This window comes from Callospermophilus lateralis, chromosome 8, assembly GCF_048772815.1.
Source record: "Callospermophilus lateralis isolate mCalLat2 chromosome 8, mCalLat2.hap1, whole genome shotgun sequence".
NCBI lineage: Eukaryota > Metazoa > Chordata > Mammalia > Rodentia > Sciuridae > Callospermophilus > Callospermophilus lateralis.
In genome coordinates this window covers 49,366,521-49,388,046 of record NC_135312.1, presented here as the reverse complement: position 1 = coordinate 49,388,046, position 21,526 = coordinate 49,366,521, and the positions used below count along the sequence as shown (strand labels likewise).

At 31.7% G+C, this 21,526-nt stretch overlaps 1 protein-coding gene across 11 annotated transcripts in view; it reads left to right on the top strand.

Annotated features, from left to right (window-relative positions):
• Epha5 (EPH receptor A5) overlaps positions 1 to 21,526 on the top strand; it is a 334,483-nt gene that overhangs the window by 22,893 nt on the left and 290,064 nt on the right. For all 11 annotated transcript variants that reach the window (XM_076865180.2, XM_076865181.2, XM_076865179.2 and 8 more), the window contains exon 2: positions 5,738 to 5,802. In XM_076865180.2, the coding sequence (XP_076721295.2) occupies positions 5,738 to 5,802 (65 nt within the window). The remainder of the gene's footprint in view (positions 1 to 5,737; positions 5,803 to 21,526) is intronic.

The window sequence follows — 21,526 nt, the reverse complement described above, 5'->3', positions numbered from 1 at the left end:
TATAGTGGACTATGGATTTTTACCGTAAAGCCAAGATATGCCAGAAGTCTTCATAACACCCTTAAACCTGTAGCAGAATTTTCACCAAATGTATAAACTTAGTTTTCCAATGAAAAACACATGTCCTCTTTCTTGAAATTCGTTTGGTCAACTGTTCTTTGTTCCCTGAAGCCCTTGTCAAATTATAAAATTTAGCCTGGGAGCAACAGATCACATCTGTGCTAAATGGGACCAAGGAAAAAGGAAAGACAGCTGTTTAGCTGGGGTTTGTTCCCACAGATTAGTCAAATGTGTATTGTAATTGAATCCAGTAGCTTTTCTGCTATTGTTAAATAAAAATCAAAATCCATAAGCCAGTTTCCATCAAAAGTTCACTGTATGCAATGAGACTTTGATTCCGTGTCTGTAGTGAAAGAGAACACTATCCTATCTGCTCCTAATCCAGATGTTTTTTTCCCATTTTCTGGTTGAGACCTAACCACCATTATAATTGTTTGTTAAATGGGAAGATCTTAGGAAAAAAAGAAATAAGAAAAAACAATGTAAGAATAAGAATGTACCTTCTGGCACCCTGCTGTCCCTTCATCCCCTCAAGGATCACACGTTCTCTCCACATGTAGAGCTCATCTATGCTGGTGGACAATGATGTCATCAGATACCCTTGAAATGTCTTCTGACTCTAGAAGTGTGAAAACATTCATTCTGGTGTCTCTCTATCCTGGGGAATACAATATGTTTTCCTGTTCTTAGAGACTAATGTTAGCAAGATGTTAAGAGAAAAGCACTGTGATCACAGTGTTATGCAGTAACATTATAACTCAAACATTCATTATGTTATGAATGTTTGAGTTATAATCATGAAGAGCATATTTGTACCATTAAGTGGAATTATCCAGAAAAGAGAAATCACTGGTATGAGTGAAGGTGAGTCCATTGTGCTCATTTGCTTCTTGTTTCCCTTGATTCCCATCAAAGACTGATAACAATTCTTCGCTATTCTGAAAGAAAATTCTTTCAAAGCTTTTTTTGTCTGAGAAAGAATTGAAATTAATAGTGTATAGTAACAAAATTAAAACGTACTTATGATTAGTTAGAATTAGTTTTCATTACAATTTATTATTTGTTTGCATCCATAGTTAAATGACTTTTACTTATTAACACAGTTCCTATGTGAATTTTTCACTCCTATATATAAACTTTAGGAATTTTCAGTAGAGCCCATACTCACTGACCCCTGTAGAATTATTTTTCCTGGAAAATGAATCTTCTTAGTTACTGATTAGAATACAAACCATTACACCCATTTCCATCATGATTATAAGATAGATAGCTGAGGGAAATGACATTGAAGGCTGCCTCTCACTTTAATCATGCGGCTCCATTTTAAAATATAAATAATAGAATAAAAACATTTTCCATAAAATTTCTGGTATCTAATTAATGTCTTCCAGAGTAATTGTGGTATCAAACATTTCCTCTAATTATATTCATTAGCTGCTTTGCCCGGACAAGTTTTAATTAAGTTGTACAATGAAGATCAATACTCATTTTGTATTCATTGCAATTTACAACAAGCATATATACTGTTCAGAACAATTTAATTACTGTAATTGTAGTACAGAAGACACTTAGTGGTTGTACTCTATTACTGCCAATTCCCTTTTTTTTAAAAATAAATTTGGTAGTACAATTTGAAAATAAAGTTTTGAAAATTCACATTTTAAATATACCTTGTAAATTATTCTTTTTTTTGTAACTGCATTTTCATATTTTTAATTTTATATTTATTTTTATTTTCTATTTTTATTATGTAATTAGTAGGGGAAATGGAGGCATTAATGACATCAGTGACAGACTGTTTTTCCCATACACTATCATGAATGTTGAGAAACATAAATGTTGATGAATAAAAAAGAACACCTGTAATAATTGCACTGGTTTTGTGAAAAATTAACATATAATTATGTGGTTAAAATACTGTCTTTCTAGTTTCCTAAATAAAACTAAGATTGTTTTATTACATTTTTTTTTACTAAATGAAAATGAGTTTATTACTTTTATTTTCTTAAAAATTGGGGATCTTAAGGTACATTTCTAATATGGTACCTTCTGTCAATGAAGATCCTGCTAATGTTGTACTGTAAAAAAAAAAAAAAGGTGAAATAATAGATCTTTTTTTAGTAGCATCAATAGGTATATAGTAGGGCTTCTCAATTTTGGACTAGTGAAATTTGGGTCAGAAAATTGTTTCCTGGTAAATTTGTGGTGTATTGCGGAATGTTTAGCTTTATGCCTGGCTTCTTCCCCTTAAATGCTAGTAGGGAAATACCCTTCCTCCTCCCCCAGAGTTGTAGTCCTCTTCAGATGTTATCAAATATCAATGTCAAGAAACACAAGTGCAAGCTGAATCAGCCACACTCTCTTGATCTGCCCATTGCACAGATGATTCATTCATAAGGCAAATATAGCGATTCAGCTCTTGGAGCTTAAAGTAAGATCATGGACATGTGTCAAACCTGGAGTTCCAATAGAGTATTCTGTAGTAATAGCTAGCTTATAGTAGGAAACTGAGGATCAGTGATGGCTTCCTGAAAATGGTAATTCCTGAAATTCATCTTGAAGGAAAAAAGTTAGCAATTCAAGAAGGGAGAGGTCATTTGAGAAAGCTTAAGAGTCTTGTTCAAAGCCCAGAGGTAAAATAAGTAAGTAAATAAATAGATAAATAAACATATTTATTTAAATATATTTAAGTGATATATAGCAAGTTATGAATATATATTTAAATTTATATATAAATTTTAGTTTTTTTTCTCTGAGACATATGATGAACTATTCCAGGTCTAAAGCATTTATGCTGCACTTTATGAACAAAAATTTAATGTATTTATCTCAAGAAAGCATTTTGATAAAATCATGAGATTGAATATAATTCTATTGCAGTTTTTTCATGTATTTTGTAGTGTATTTCAGTATCGATTTACTTCCTGTCTGTGTTGAGCCAAAAAAAAAATAAAATTAAAATAACATGTAGATTATAAGCTAATTCAAGTGATGACAATAAAAGAATTTTGAAAAGACATTTGGAATTTTGTTTGTAATAGGGAATATTTCAAATTCACATATTATTAAGAGACTTACAAGACATGTAGTTTCACCAGGCTGGCCAGTTACAAATTCCTGGAATTCCTATGCACATCAATTTGCCACCACAGGATTAAATTTGATTTGACTACTATCACAGTAACACCCTTAGTTTGCTGATTTGCTCTACTTTATCTAATCTACACTGATACACTGCTGCTCAATATCAAAGATGAATCAAATGAATCATTAAAATGAATAAACATAACAATTTAGGTTCTGCACTCCCCTGGTACTTAGTCATGTCTAGACATAGCCCTAGTGTCCCAGAAAACTAAAATGAGGACAAGGACATTTATGTTTAATGTAGCCTATTCCCACAGAAAGCTGAAAAACCAACAATAGAACAAAAAGAAAAAATATGGATCTCACTGAAAAATTATATGAAGTGGCCTGACTCATAGAATCTGCAATTTCAAAGAGTAGTAGAATAATTTTGGTTGATTTGCTTTTGTTTTTGTGGTAATAAACAGTGGTTTTTCATTTGGGACATCTTTCTTTTAAGGAATTAGTAATTCCACAAATGATTTTATTGTTCCATGAAGGCAATATGTTTTGAGTACACCAAAGTGATACAAACATTATTTAGTATATATTTTTGTAGTTGAAGAACTCAAAAGTAGTGATAGAGATAAACAAATATATTGAACAACAATAACAACCTCCGCCACACTAGCATATTTTGTGTGTCCTAGAATTCTAAATTACTGATTAATTTTAATGTTACTAGTATTATTATGGAATTTTAACTTAGTTTTTAAGATTTACATTCACGAACGTACTGCTTTGCCCACTAATTTGGGCTACTATAATAAAATGATGGATAATAAAGACTAAATATTTGTGTATACATTTTATAGCATGTACAAAATTTCAGTTTTAATTTTGATCATGATATTCTCAGTCATGATTTTATCTTATATTCTTTTATAAAGTGTGACAACAAATTTTCCAGTCCATCAACTATAATTTCTTTTTTTCCCCAGGTTTATATTGGCAGATAGAATTTTTTTGTTGTTGTTATTTAGAATCAATGTTTGAAGATTCTGGCTCTTGAATGTGGTTTATGAAACTGTAGTACTTCTTACCGGGAATAACCCATGTGGTTCCCTTTTGGATTCATATGCCATGTTCATGAAAAGTTAGTCAGTTGTACAGTGGGCCAAATGCATCCATGTGAGATAAATATAATAACTTAGACAATGAACTATGACCCAATTCTAAAGCATTTGATTAGATAGTTCTCTTTAAACTAGTATGATTTCCCAGGGACAGTGTACAAGGACTATGTGTATATGTGGATATGTATGTATGTACGTACGTGTGTATCTCTGTGTGTGAGTTTGTGTGCATGTCTGCATATATACTCACCCATAGCTTCCTTTATAATGATGATATTAGATTGCTACTCTGGAATTCCTAAGTATCTTAGGCTTTCCGGATATAACAGATTTGAGAATTTTGTATGAAGCAAATTTTAGAGTCTAGTCACATCTAAGTAGAAGACATCTTCAGGGATTCAGTGGACTCTTAACTATAGCAACAACCCCAAGAACTGCTATAGTTTTCTTGCCTTGTTTAAGGGTGTGTAGATTTATTTCTTAATTAAACTTGCAATTTGGATTACAGATTTCAGATAATATCACACTGTTATGAGCTTGGGAATAGTTCATTGCTGTATAATGTAAATTATTTGTTAATTGCTTCATAAGCACTTTCCATAAGAAAATAAAGTGTATTTAGCTGCAATTTTATGGTAGTGGCTTAATCCCCAAACATTGTGCCTTTAACCAAGCTACATGGTTCTATAGTTTTTGTGGGCATTTATTTTATTTTTTTTTTCTTTTTCTTATTATTTGATCTTCTACTTTTCATTTATTTGGCAAAAAATATCTAAAGTAATGGTGTCTTTTTATATTTTGTTGTAATTGTTCTCTGTTTATTGAAAAATAAGTTGTTCTCTTATATTCCAACGACATTTTCTACAAACTGTACCTCTTGTGGTCATCACAATGGAAGCTTAATCTAATTTCAATTACACAATAAATGTGTATGTTTTTCTGTTCTTTTCTTTTTTTGCATGTTTTTAATGTAATGATGGGATTTTTTTTTTACATATTCATATATGTACACACTATAACAATATACTTTGGCCCATATCACTCCCCAGCATGTCCCCCACTCCTTTCCCAATTTTCTCCCCTTGGTCCCTTTCCTCTACTTATCTCCCTTTGAATTATTTTTCTTTTTCCTCTCTAGCTTCTACATATGAGAGAAAATATATGACCTTTGACGTTCTGGATTTGACCTATTCCTTAACATAATGGTCTCTAGTTCCATCCATTTTTCTGCAAAAGACATCATTTCATTTTTCTTTATGGTTGAATAAAACTCTATTGTGTGTATGTACCACATTATCTTTATCCATTCATGTGTTAATGGACACCTATGCTGGTTCCACTGTTTGGCTATTGTGAATTGTGCTGCTGTAATCTTGGGTATGCATGCATCACCATACTAACACTATCAAAATAGAGATACAGATATGTTGTTGTTGTTATATATTTCACTCCTCTTTTTGTTATTTCTCTTTCAGTGAATTTATTGGATTCACGCACTGTTATGGGGGACCTGGGATGGATTGCTTTTCCAAAAAATGGGGTAAGATCTCATTAAATTTTCCCCTAAACTTAAACTAAATGCATATGTATCATTGCTAAAAGTCACAGGAGGTTGAAAATTCACTGGATATGCTCCTTAAGACAGAAGGGAATTGTGATAGGGAAAGAAGTTTCAAATCAATGAATATCAGTTATATTATATTCCTCTCTTAGTATTTTTCTCCATAAAAAGATACAAAGGTTGTTCAAGCATCAGGAAATTTTAACATTGAAGTAACTAACAAATTTTTAAAATTAATTTATATATAAAATGGACTTAATTTTCTGCTGATTTGCCTTATAATGGTTATATTGTACAGGAAATAAAATTTAATATGTATAAAATCATTGTTAAATCAAACCTGGAACCATTTTTTTTTTCATTTGCAGAATTATGGAATGAAAATTCAATAGGAAATTCATTTAAATTCCATTAATTAAAATGTTTTTCAGATTATCAGCTAGGTCAGCATTCAAAGGTTGTTTTCCAATTTTGAATTTTTCTTTACTGAAAATTGCTTAGTAAAGATGGTTTTATTGGAAGATTATTATAATTAACAATGCTTTCTATTTCATTGGTGCATATTACAAATTAATATTTTGGGTAAAAGAAATTAGAAAAGTCTTTTTAAATCTCAAAGTATTTTTTCTTGGTATGTAAATTCTTTGTAATTCTTAATGTAAGCAGACAGAGTATGTTAGATCTGTCAGATTTACTCTGTAAAACTTGGAATAATACAAAATTTTAATTGGAAAATGAAATTTTCTTCTTTCTTCTTTGGGTATATAAAAATGATATAGAATAGCGTATATCAGTATATCATATTTGTATATGCATATAACATTTTTAATACTAACAATCTTTCTCCATAGATTATATTAAGTACTTCATTTTTTTCTGCTTAATTAAATACATATCCATACTATTAGGTACAATATGAAAACATAAGAAAAATAATATCATATGAAATCATATTATACTGAAAATATTAAATCTATTTCATGAATATTACATTAAAAACAATTTAGACGGAACTTTTATTTAACTAATAACTAAATATTTTAACATTTGCTATCTCTAGTTAACAATCTATCAAACTGTTATCACAAAGACAAATAACATTTTTTAATCCTCATTTAAAGAAAAACATTTAAACAATTTGAACATTTAAAACTTTTACTATAATATATATGCAATCATCTTTAAAAGTTATATACACTAAAATTATTTTACATGATGTGGAAGGTTAATTTTAATTTAAGTAAGGAAATGTAGCCAACCTTCAGATATCAATATCAAGAGCCCAAACTGTTTACTTTTGTTTTTCAAATCACTGAGAAAATCAGGTATACTAATCAGTCCTAAGTTATACTTATCAGTACTAAGAAAATTTTTATGGAAGTAAAACAACTAGTATTGTTTTAACTCATAATTATATGTTAACATCTAATCAATATGTCTTCTTTTTATTTCACTAATCTGGAATTTCTTTTCTCTTGTTAAAAATCATGGTTGTGTTCTAGGGATGTTAATTCAGTAATATAAGGCTTGCCTGACATGTACAGGTCCTGTGTTCAATCCATACTTCTGCAACAAAGTTATGGTTGCATTTAGAATTTTGATGTAAAAAGTTAATACTAGTAGAGTGTTAAGGTATTAGAACTTTTTATGCAACTAAAGAAAAAAAATGTGTGATCCAGATATAGTCAGTGTCAACTTAATGGTATATATTACATTAAGGATCTTCCTTTTTTTAACTTTCTTGTAATCTTTCCTTTTTTTCTTATTGCCTATTCTTGAGTTCTTTCTGTTTTTTTTTTTTTTTCATTTTCATCACCCCTATAGAAAGAGATGCTGGCTAATAATGATCAATAAGTACTTAACGATGTATTTTTGTACTCCATACTTTTATATGTCAAAAATATTTTACTGAATATGTATTTTAAATGCTTTTTCTAATAAGATGGCTGACATGTTAAAATTATTTTTTTTTAGAATTCTGAGAAAATATGACATATTCTCTTTGAATTTAGTTTTCTGTTTTTCTCATGTTTTCACTCAGAAGTTACTCAAAAAAGCTTTGACAGACTGTACCTATGAGAGTTAAAGTATGTTGGTATGATTGCACTTGCAACTAGAAATTTGTGGGGACATTATGCAATTTTGTAAATGATTTGTTTATAAAAATAAAATTCTTCTGTATAAGTGCTCAGTTTTTTCCAAACATTGCAACTACTGTGTGTTTTGTTTTTCTTTCTTTTTTTTTTCCTAATTGTTGGATTGGTGCTGTTTTTGTTTTTCAGTCTTTTAAACAATATGTATCTTTTTAAAGATTGTTGTAACTTTTTATGCATGATGTTTCCTTAGATATAGCTATATCTGATGTTAATAGTGAAGAAAGACTAGTTAATTTAGAAGAGTTGAATGGTATATAGTTTTCAAACTGTGAGGAAGATGTGTGGTATCTACACATTATATTTGTTTTTAAATGTTATTTAAATGTGAGATAATGGAAATTTATTTAAAGAAAATGAGTGTTTGCAGTGTATACAATTATAATGATATATATGTATATCTCTGTGTGTGTGTGTGTGTGTATATATATATATATATATATATATATATATATATACATATGTATATATATACATGTATGTATTTTAACTTTTAACATATTTTGAGTAGCTTGTGTCAAGTATGATTAGATAAGCAAAATAATCCTAGGTGAATGATAATAACAAAAATTGTGGAGTAAGAGCTTCCGAGCTCTTTTCCTCAGCAAAAGTCATGAGAAAATTGAAAAACATACTCTGGCAAAGATGAGGACACTTATTGGTCTGAGGTTTTTTTGTTTTGTTTTCAATATCTGTCCAACTATTAACTGCTAATAAAATTGCACAACAACTTTGATGGCTACACATGGTAAAGAATACAGGTTTTACAGAATTAGTTTAATGATGTTGTTAAATAAGCAAACAAAAATGAGTCCTGGAATAAGGGGAGAATATAACTTGCAGAATTGACACATTGTATTATTTGATGTGCTTGGATTTCAGTACAAAATCATGAGACATGTAAATAAATAAGTAAATTTTTTCAATACATAAGATGAAATCCACCAATATAATTATATTGAGGATTCCCAGATTTTTGACATATTAGATAAGGCCTTTAATTAGCAATTTAAAATATGCTCAATGAACTAAAATAAAATGTGTCCAAAGAACTGAAAAAAGTATAAGATTGATGTTTCTTCTAATTCAACATGTCAGTAAAGAGATAGAATATACTTAAAAAAAAGAAATTAGAGTTGAAATATATCAAAACTGAAATAAAAATATATTACAGGGGCTTATCAGCAGATTATGGTGAAAGAAAAATCAATAAACTGAAAGATGGAATTGAGATCCAATTAGAGAAAGTGAAAGGAAAAATAATGAGGAAAAGTAAAAAAAAAATTAAGATACTTGGAGGAACAGCACAGATATAATTGGAGTAGCAGGAAATAGAGGCCAGAAGGATCTGAATAAATATTCGAAAAAATTAATGCATATAAATTTTCCAAATTTGATGAGACATTAAAACACATACTTAGGAAATTCAACAAACGTAAGTAGAAGAAACTCAAATAAATCCATCAGTAAACCATGGTTAAATGGTCCAAAGCCAAAGAAAAAGAATTTTAAAAGCACTCAGAGGGAAACTTATCATCATATAAAATAAATCCTCAATATTATTAATGGCTATTTTTTATTACAAACAATGGGGTGTAGAGGGCTGTGGAATGACATATTCAAAATATGATAAGCTGTCAAAGCAAAAATTCTATATCCAGAAAAGTTGTTCTTCAAAAATGAGGAGGGAATCAAGACCTTCTCAAATAAATAAAATCTGCAAGAGGATAATTATCAAAAATAAATATATATTTTTTCCTTTTGGAAATAGAATCATAGATTATTCTCATATGGAACGCAACCATTTTTTCCAAAAGAACTATATCTTTATTTATCTTTAAATTTTTTTTCTTTCTCTTTACTTCACTTTCAGAGTGAAACATAATCTTACAAATTATATATATTCCCTTAAATTTGATGTATGCATTTAATTAACAGTTGGTTTTAGAATAGTTTATTTATAATATAGTTTTATGATTTGATGTAGTTTGATCATGCATCATTTAATGATGGAGATACAGAGAGATGTGCCATTTTATGATTTAATCTTTGTGCTAACATCACGTGTGTACTTGTACAAACTAAACTGGTTATTATATCACTGGGCAATATAATGTTATGGGACCACCATCATATATGTGATTCATCTTTCACAGAAACCTGGTTATGGGACACATTAACTGTATTTCAGTAAAAGCAACACAGTGCTCCTATTTATCTTTTCATAGACAAGAAATCATTTTGCAATCATTTCATCTCAAATTAAAATTTTATCAATTTCATGTGAACATAGTTTTTAAAAAAGTATAATTTTTTTTATTTAATAGATATCCTTTAGTGTTACTTTTGTGTAAGATATTATGCCTATTCTATAATTCATATCAAATTGAGCAAGGCAAGGGTCATATCCTTGAGAAAGGCTGATATAACTTAATTTTACTGGTTTATTATTTCAAGAAATATTTGCTCTGCACTAACTGATGAAGTCTATTCTAGAGACACTGTTATTATTGTTTTATGTTTTAATGAAAAGCTTATTAAGGTTTGTAATAATTTTCTTCCTCTAAATAGTATTCCTGGTCCAAGCTGAACCAGTCTTTTGTTGTTGTTTTGTTTTCTTTTTCTAATTAGTTAAACATGACAGTAGAATGCATTTGACACATTATATATGAATGGAATATAACTTCTCATTCTTCTAGTTGTACACGATGTAGAGTTATACTGGTCATGCAATCATATATGCACACAATGTAATAATGTCCAATTCATTCTAGTATCCTGTTTACCCTCTCCCCCCTCCCCTCCTTTCATTCCCCTCTATCTAATCCTAAGGATCTCTATTCTTCCTTAGTACTCCCCTTATTGGGAATTAGTATCCGCTTATCAGAGAAGACATTCTGTTCCCAATAGTGAAATAGTGAGGATACGGTCTGGTCTGGCATATTGCCAGGTGTGTGTGTGTGTGTGTGTGTGTGTGTGTGTGTGTATGTTATGTATACACACACACAAGTTGAATTAGTGTTGTGGGAATTTAAAACCACACAAAGAAGTGAATATGTGAATATTTGATTGAAGGTAATATACCTTTTCACTTTTTCAGATTATTCTCCGGAATGTCAGTTCTTAGGGATTGTGTTGGTGAGCTTTCCCTTGCTGTGACTAAAATACATAACTTTAAAATCTTGGAAGAAGAAAGTTTATTTTGAGCTCATGGTTTCAGAGGATCAGCCAATAGTATACAAACTCCATTGCTGTGGGGCAGAACATCATGGCCTAGAGGTATGGGGAGGAAAGGAAAATGGCTCAGCTTATGGTGTTCAGAAAAAAGAGAGGGGATAGGGGATGCAGAAAATTTGAACCTTTTCAGGATCACCCCAAATGACCTACCTCTTCCAACCATACCTTACCTGCCTATAGTTTCTACCCAGTCAGTTTGAACTGATTATGCTACAGCTCTCAAAATCTAATAATTTCACCTCTGAATATTCTTTAATTAACATAGGAATTTTATGGGTACACCTCATATTCAAATCATAACATTTATCCCCTGGACCCCAAAAGCGTATGTCCATTTCACAATGTAAAATGTGTTTAGTCCATTCCTAAGAGTCCCCAGTCTTAACAGTTTCAACATTGTCCAAAAGTCCAAATTCAAAGTCTCCTTGGAGACTGAAGGCAATGTCTTGCTTGTAAGCACTTTTAAAAATCAAAAAGCAATTTGCCTAAATCCAATATACAATCCCATTCCAAAAGGGAGGCCTAGGGGTATCGAAAGAATTGGATAGGACCAAGGCTAGCCTGAAAATCAGCTGGGCAAACATTTTCTGCGTCTCCACATCTGCCATCTGTAGCATATAGTGGCAAGATGTGATCTCCAAAGGACTTTGGCAGCCTTATATCTTTGATCTTGTTGGTGATAGTGCTTGTGCCCTCCTTTAGATTGGCTTTGTTCTCACCCAGCACCTTTGTTAGTGGATGATCATATTGCTGACATCTCTTTATCACAGGGGTTTCTCTTACAACGTTGGATTCATGTTCACAGCTTCTCACAAGAATTCCCAATTAATATCTTTTTAGAACATTCTATGGCTTCTCCAGCCTGTATCTCCAAACTCCTCTTGCAAACCAGTTTCAAAATTGACTGAACCACATTTTCAGGTTTTTCACCACAAGGACCCCCACGCTTCTTGGTACCAATTTTTTGCTTTAGTCAGCTTTTGGTTACTGTGATCAAAATACCTGGCCAGAACAACTTAGAGGAAGAAAAGTTTATTTTGGCTCCCAGTTTCAGAGATTAAATCCATGGTTTGCCAGCTCCCTTGCTCTGAGCCTGAGGTGAGGCAGAACATTATGATGGAAGAGCATGACAGAGGAAAACTGCTCAGTTCATGGGAGCCAGGGAGTACTGAGAGAGGGGAAAAGGGGATACAGGGAAAATGCACCTTTCCAGGGCACGCCCCTAGTGATCCACCTCCAGCCATACCTTACCTGTGTACAGTTATCTCCATGTCAATTGATTCACTGATTGCATTATAGCTCTTATAACCTAATAATTTGATCTATAAGTATTCCTGCATTAAAACAAGGGCTTTGGGGGTACACCTTATATCCAAACCATAACAGGGATGAATACTTTATTTCTCAGACTGATTAAAGAAATGAACACTTCTTCAAGTCTAGGTCTAGGAATTAGGCAAGGATATAAAGGAAACACTGTTATTGTATCCTCATAGTCATGATTGTTTCTAACATGCCATACACATGTTAGAAACAGTCATTTCACCAAAATACTTTTTTGTGTGTGTTTATCCTCTTCTTTATATTATAAGCTTCTCGGCTTCTTGTAGCTATTTCATATTTACCATTCTACTGTGTTTCAAAATTTGGCTCAGTTCCTGACTTATAATATAACTTGAATAAATATTTATTGAAAGGATAACTTCTTTCTTATATATATATTTTTTATAAAATGGAACATGAATTACTTAGGTGTAGTTTTACAATAAAGACTAAACAAGTGTGATCCAGGAAAGAGATTGGCACATTTGGCAGCCAATAATTTTTTTTTCTTTTATTGACTTTTGTTCTGTGTTTCTATTCTCTTCATATCAAGAGTTCCATCAGTCCATAAGGTATTTAGTTTGTTAATTATTTTTGCACATAAGTGTGCATTTATGAATTTATTGTCAGTGCTTAAAAATTGGAGGATTCCATATAGAATTTGAATTTGTAGTTTTTCTGTTTATTCAGATGTTTTAGAAAGCCACATCGAAAAGATTTCCATGACCTCAATAGTCCTAATTGTAGTGAAAACTACAGTTTAAAGAAATTAAGCAAATTCTCTTTTATGACTCTCTTTTCACCTAACACTCTCATTTATTTAAATTAACCGTATGTGCCCTTTGTAACTGTTGAAGTGTTATTATTTTGGTTTTGCACAGGCATCCAGATTTCCTTTGTTTTAGAAAGAGCTTTAAATTTTTTCTCTGCTGAGTACATGCTGAAATTGTTTCCTTCTAGTCTGTGTTTCAGTATTTACCTTAGCTAAGACACATCATTTGAATCTGGGCTTTAGCATGTCCTTTCTAGTCATTGTATATGGGATCCACAGTTTGTGAGAGTGTGTGTGTGTGTGTATGTGTGTGTGTGTATGTGTGTGCATGCCCGCGCACACTTCATGGTAATAAATTTAACTCTTCTTCCCTTTTTCATTCCAGATATACCTAGAAGTACTAGATCACAATAGATTTTATGTGAATTTTCTGCATTTATTCATTCAACAGACTTTTATTGAACTCTGAATATATAACCATCACTCCTGTACAAATCCCTGACTTCCTGGAGCCTGAATGAGCTCATGGTTCTGTGAATGAGTAATCAGAGAACAGGTGATAAATAAAATGTTTACTATTCTTATCTTTTCTCTCCATATAAGTGCAAAAGTGTTAAAGAGGTGGCAATATTTGTTCAAGGTCACTAAAGCAGTTTGTAATATATTTAGGAAAAGGATGTGTTCTGGAGTCACACATGAGTTGTTATATGGTTCTTTTTAATTCTGTCCTGCCATAATACACACACACACACACACACACACACACACACACACACACTTACTTCAAGGACATGAATATATGTGATTAACATATATTCCCAATTCCATATGTATGTAGTTAACATTTAATCCTAACAAGGGAAATGCACAAAGAGGTAATTAGAATTCTTTTTGTAGATGAGGAAAATGAGGCTACTAAAGGTGAGTTATGTACCCAAGATTATGCACTTAGTAAGAGACTGAGTCTGGCTCAATCCCAGGTCTTCTAGGAGTAGTTATCTGAAACTGGAAGTGAGCTTTGGTAAAAGGTAATGTCTTCAGAGACAGGAGAAGGTTTTGTAGAGTAATTGACACAAAGGAAGAATTGATGCTGGAGAAGAAATTCACCTCAGTGAAGGTTTTAAATGGGACAGAGCAGATTGTATTCATTCTTTTCTAATTCATTATAACTTAATGGGCTTTTTTGAATCTTAGTTTTCCTATCTGTTAAGCAGGGAAGGTAGCTACAATGTCATATATCTCATAGTGTTATTTTTAGGACAAAATAAGATAATGTATTTAATGTATAATGTGATCCCTAAACCATTCAAGAAATAGAAAGTCTGTTGTCTTATTGTAAAAAGAAAAACAAGCAAAACACAGATTGACTTCAGGCTCAGTTGATATAAATTATGATAGTTCAAATTTCATTTCTAAATTTCATTGCTTATTTGAGTAAATACATTTTTTTTTCTTCCAGGTTGAGCTTTTAAAAAAAAATTATGTTGGAATTCACAAATTTTTTTCCAGCCTTAACCAATTAGAACACAGTTCTAACAATAGATTCTAGTGATTGGGCTACAAGATAAGGAGGACTTGAGAGTCATCCCTTCATTCCTTACATTTTCACCACATTTTATTTTAAGATATTTGTAAAATTCAGAGTCATTTTATTTTTTTAAGTTAATAGGCTTTATTTTTTTAATGTGCAGAAAAGTCAACAGAAGACATAAGGAGTTCCTGAATATGACCTCACCTTCCTCCTGGCTCTGTTTTTACTATTAATATACAGCTTTTATGGAGTACATTTGTTATAAATGATGAGCCAATGATGATACTCAGCTATTACGTAACTTACATAGTTCACATTAACATTCACCCCTGTTGTACATTCTGTAGATTTTGACATATATCTAATGACATTTATTTACTAATTTAGAATCACCCAGAAAAGTTTTATTGCCTTCAAAGCATTCTATGCCCCAGCCATTCATCCCTTCTCCCCACTCAGCCCTGAAAAATACTATTATTTTTATTGTCTCCATAGCTTTGCATTTTCTAGAATGTTATACAGATATAATCACATGGTATGTAGCCTTTTTATTTTGGCATCCTTTACCTTACAATATGTATTAAAGACTACCCTGTCTTTTCTGGATTGATGATGCATTCATTTTCATAATGAAATATTTTACTATTTTGTTGTATGCCATTTTTTAAAAAAATATTTGGATTAACTCTGTCTATAAACTTAAGAACTCCATTTCTACAAACCCCACTTTCTCAAATATAACATAGCAAATTCTAAGTCCAGACGTTAAGAAAAAAAATTAAAAAATTAAATATATAAATTTTTTTTATTTAAAGGCAAAAGTTATATTTCAAATAATCTCATTTCAGTTACAATGATCAAACTGTTTAGAATAGATTAACAAACCTCACAGCAATACACTGGTCTCAATTTTCTGTTATAATCATTTTGCTGAATAGCAGGTAACCCAAAGACTGTTTCTGAAATAAATATTTTATCTCTTAAGACTTTTCTCTCATTTTCTTTCTACCCTTAAACTGCCAATCTCATATTCACAGCTTTACCAACTGACATGTTTACACCCTGAAGATATATTTTGCATCCTACAAATTACACTAAAGTTATTTCAGTCACCCTCTGGAACATTTAATCTTGATTAATCTATGTAGTCTAAGCATGGATATAAACATCATTGTTTTGGAAATTCTCAGCAAGTGCTTCAAAACTTATTATTAGGAGAATAAAATTAATGTGTATAATTTTTGTTTAGAACAGGTTATGCACTTAGTCTTTGAAATTCCACTGTTGCTTTTTCTTTCCATATACTGTTGTTACAGACGGCACAAAGTACACCTGCCTCCTTTGATTTGGTGGAAACAGCCTTTTCCCACTGGGCTTTCTATACTTCCTGGAGCACACAGTGGGGAAGCCTCTACACTCCCCTGAGCATCTCCTCTGAGTTGTATTGCAAGCTCTACTTTTGTTATTGCTATATTTTCATCTCCCAGTCAAATAAAAAAATAAACATTATTTTTAATCTTTTCTTACTGTGACCTGAAGAGTATTAGAGTCATTCACAGTAATTTATTCATTTGAGGAAGACTTTAGAATATTGACTAAAGTCATATTTGTTTTAAAGTGAAACAGAATAGCTTCATCTTTGCCCCCAAAATAAAAAAAAAATTAAAAAATAGCCCAACATAGTTATTATGTCAAAGCAGGTGTTTAGGGATTTTCTTGTTTCATTGTTACTTTGCTCTATATTTTAAATTCTTTGAGAAAAAAAATCTGTGCACATATTTTTAAGTTAAAGATAGCCCAGATTTTAGATCACTCAAAATGGACAGTGAACACATCATTAATGTCTTTTGTGGGTTCTTCTGAATCAAGAAAAATTAAACTGAATTTTCCATCCTGATGCTCAGATTTCGTGTGTGTGTGTGTGTGTGTGTGTGAGAGAGAGAGAGAGAGAGAGAGAGAGAGAGAGAGAGAGAGAGAGAGATTTCATGACTCCAATGTTAAAGACAAAGAATTAGGAGAAATATTTGAACACTTCTCCCCTCTTAAATTTTGCTTAGGATCAGAGTGACCTGCCAGACCTGCATTTTGGCTTTGCTACCTACTGAAGGAGGATAAAGATAATGACAAGCACTGAGGCCCACACCAAGCATGGAGAGGCTAATAAAGATTAAAGTAATGCTGAAGTGGATAAAAAAGAACACATTAGTGGATATAGAAAAGCTCTTTTCTTGGACAGTGATAGAAAAGAATTCTAAAGGGAATGGATATTATAATATATAATGAAACTGCTACTGTAATGAAAAACATGCCTGATACAAAGTAGCTTTATATTCATTTAAAAAACAACAACAACAACAACAAAAAAGCACATCCCAATCTGTATGGTAATTAAGATAAATAATTTAAGGAATTCAACATAGTCATTAAGCCTACACTGATGTTTAGAAGACACAAAATTTTGCATTTAGATTTCCCACATGTAAACTTAGCAATTATGAAGGAAGTTCTTTAAAATGTCCAGCTTTGGTTCCGCGTGTGAGGCAAATGTTGTATTTGGTTTTTGACATCTGACAGTATGTGGAATGAATTAACAGTAGTCACAGTATATTTTTGCAAAACAGGATTGACATGTATTTGTTCACTAGGTTCAATCTAATTATGTATTTAAAGTCATTATGAAATAATGTGAGTATTTATTTCTCTAGCAGCTCACAAAACACTTTTTCCACATTATAGGGCAACTTGTATGCATAAGCTGGAAAATGAGCCCTTCTCTTTATCCCAGCTGCAATTGGATACCTAAATGTTCCATTTTGATTCTAAATTGCATTCTACTTCTTGTAGGAAAATATAGCTCAGAGATGAGTTCTCTTCCTCCCTGTTAGCAGATCATTTTGTGAAATCTTGTTCTTCCCTCTGTCCAAACCTCATCAATTGTTTCCCCCTGGGGGTTACAGTGTGTACAGATTCCAAACTCATTACTTTGCCTAAGTTTACATCCAGCTCTTCTGATTTGTTTCTTCTTTGAATTGCTTTTTCCAATTTTGTAGTCATAAATCCAAACAGATTCCAGTTCATTTCTGAAGAATAATGTACACATTACTGTTACTTCACCTCTGATGTGAGGTACCTGTGCATATGCATTTACCAAATGACCATTTCCCATTATAATTCCCACTTCTTTCATATTGGATTCTAATATTTTTTTCCCTATTATGTAGTATAAGGGGATTTATAGGTCTTTGTCTAGCTAATGCTTGGCCAAATGATGTAGTTCATGCAAAATCGGGGCCTAAAGTTCTTTTTCATCTGAAAAAAAATTCTCCGATATCATTGATATTTGTATCACTTTCCATATGTGAATATAATGATTTTCTTTTGCTCTCATCTTCTCATTCATTAATGAAGATGTTAAATAAATCTAGGCCTTGCAGAGGTCCCTGGGGCCCAAGCACCAGGTATTTTTCCAAGTGGTTTGATTGCTGTTTATCAGTATCTTTTTTTTTTTTTAAACCATCCTTCAGCTGTTTTCAATTCATATGACAGTGCTCCCATGCAAGTCAATTTGAATTAATTTTGCAAGCAAATGCTTTATGGTTCTGAGTACATAATCTCCTTCTCCCACAGAGAAAAAATATACTGTAATCATCCAGCATTCCTGTTGATTATTTCCATTAAAGGCAGCAGGGGGAGAGAGAATGCTCAAGACTCCTCTCGTGTTTGAAGTTTTCCGAGGCTTTTACTATTCATTGCCTTGTTCTCCGTCTTTTTTCCCCTTTATGCTATTCAGTGCTTGCACTAATGTAGAAAATGATGGTCCAAACTGCTCACCCTGGAATTTTGGTCCTTTGGAGCCAAGCCACTGCTGTCTTTGTGATCTTATATCTCATCACACTTTCTCCCAAATGAACTGATTTCTGTCTTCCAAACTCCTCAAAAGATTTATATAAATTTTTACCTCTAGCATTTTGTACAAATTGCTTTAAATACTTTCTCACTCTCCATGCAGCCTATCTTTATGCTAATTGTTTTCAAAGCCCAGCTCAAAGTATACAACATGAAACCTTTCATTATTACCTAGAAGGGTGACCACTTCCTAGGCCGAATCAATGTAGCACTTGTTATGTATTGAACACACTGAAAATTAGATACTTGTAGTGCTACTCATTGTTTGTGTGAATACCATGAGCTGCTCTAAAGATATTTTTTATTTACCTTTAGTTTTAAGTATGCAACTTTCACAAAATACATACAAATTTTCCATTAAGTTTATTCCAAATTACTATGCCTCAAATATAAATTGACATTAAACGTATCTGTTGCTGGTTGATACACAATAGTTGTCTAACTCTTTAGACAGTTGTTGATAATTTATGTGTATGCATATATGTATGTATGTTTGTATTTATTTTTCTACTGGGGATTGACCCCAGGAGTGCTTAAACACTGAAGAACATCCTCAGAGTATATTTTATTTTATTTTATTTTTTTATTTTGAGACAGGGTCTTGCAAAATTGTTTGAGGCCTTGCTAAGTTACTAAAGTTGGCTTTTAACTTGTGATTCTCTTGCCCCAGCTTCCAAAGCTGCTGGGATTACAGGTGATTATTTTGATCCAAAAGTATGCATGATTATTTTAGCTAAAAATGAAATAATATAATAATGTCAAAATTTAGCCAGGCACAGTGGTGCACAACTGTAATCTTCGCAACTTTGGAGACTGAGGGAGAAGGTTATGAATTCAAGACCAGTCTCAGCAATTTAGTGGGAATCTGTCCAAAATTTTTTAAAATGAAACATATTAGGAATGTAGTTCTGTAAAGCAACCCTAGAATTAGTAATCAGTATCAAAACAAAATATAAAAATTTGAATTTAGAGATTTCTATTTATTTTGTGTCATATAAGGCTGTGCCAAGATAACTTTATTGAATTATACAAATTATTTTATCCAAAGTTTGCATTTTTTAAGCACTGAGATTACAGTTGTAAACTGGATTCAGTTTCTCTCCTCAACTATTTAAATAGATAAATTTTGATTCTTGTTTCCTAGATTTTTAAATAGATGGCTTGTATAAACATACATACAGATTTTCCATTGTTTAATCCAAATTACTAACATAAAAATATTTGTCTCCTAAGAGGCACTATAATTAACACAGAGACAATCAAATAAACTAATCCAGACCCAAATTCTTGTTTCAAGTCTCACTACCTGACATATAACAATCCAGTTAATCTGTTTCTCCATTTTTTGTATCTATAAATTATATAAAATACTACTTACTAAACACGTTATTTTAAAGATTAAAATGAGATAATCATGCAGGGTTTAGCACAATGCCTGGACATGGTAAGCACTGAATGTGTGATGTTCCTATTCTTCCGCTTGGTTTCTGTTGTTTTGATTTTGGTATTTACTCAATGCAGCAGGTACTTACCATTTGAAAACCATTCTGTACCCTGATCTAGAGCAGGGGTGCAATGATAGACATATACTCAATAAGCTTGACCTTTAAAATAATTTTTGTTCCTATTTTAATCCTAAAGTGTCTTGGTATGGGGGAGATATTTAATTAAAAAGTTATTGAAATAGTTTGCAAGAAGTATGTAAGTTGTTCACTTAAATATAGCTTATTATTTATTATTCTGTCTGTCAAATTTCAATTGGTTGCAAGTAACATAAACTGAATAACTTAAGGCAAAGAAAGGGACTCACTGTTAACTCAGAAAAATCAAGTCAAGTTAACTCAGGTCAATTGAATTTTTAAAATAATGGTACCAATGGATTGAGCAAGTTCCTGTGGTAAACCCCACGGTGGTTTTCTTCACTCTCAGGTTCCTGTTTCTGTCCAGTTATTTCTTTATTTTTCTGTCTGCAGAAAAAAGATTTCTTTGCCTCACTTTGCCCATGACTTCTGTACAGTTCAAACTTTGACATCTTATATATTAATATTAATATTAAATAGACCAGTTTATGCTGACTGGAAATAATTTAGATTGCACATAGAAAGATTATGATGATTCTCAATGGTTAAGCTGTCAATCACTGATGCACCAACTCCAGATGGGTGTGGGGAGAGGACAGAATCATGCACAGTAAGTGTTCCTGAGGCTGTGATAGACAGCTCTGCAGTAAGATCAATATTTTAAAAAAAAAGGAAAAAGAAAAAGAAAACTACCTAGGCTTCATTCCAATTAGTGTCTTTTAGAAATTCTGATGAGTAAGCATTTCCACAAGTATAAAGTTGTTTTCCCATGTCAATTTTATTTAGTTATAAAAATGGTTACCAATGTGAATTATTTTATCATCAAAATTTGCAATGAAATGGTTGTTACAGTATATAATTTTCACCATTTCTCTAAATTCTGATCTATACAGTACGTATGAATTTTACACAGCACTCAATTTTATTTGAGTGATCTATTTGATTTATTTAAAATCATAATAATACTTGTCCCACTATTTGTACATTTTGCCTTTTGTAACAGTCACTGATTCTCTCTTACTTATCATTCTTCTTTTCTATAACACAAATACCTCTGTTTCTCTGTGCTATTTTGTCAGGAAAATGATCTTATACTCCAGTCTATAACCAGTTATTACAAGTAGGAATAAAACTAATAAGATCCTATTAGCTCATTGTTTCCTTAGAGCCTCAGAAAAATCACCCTTGTGATTGCTGACCT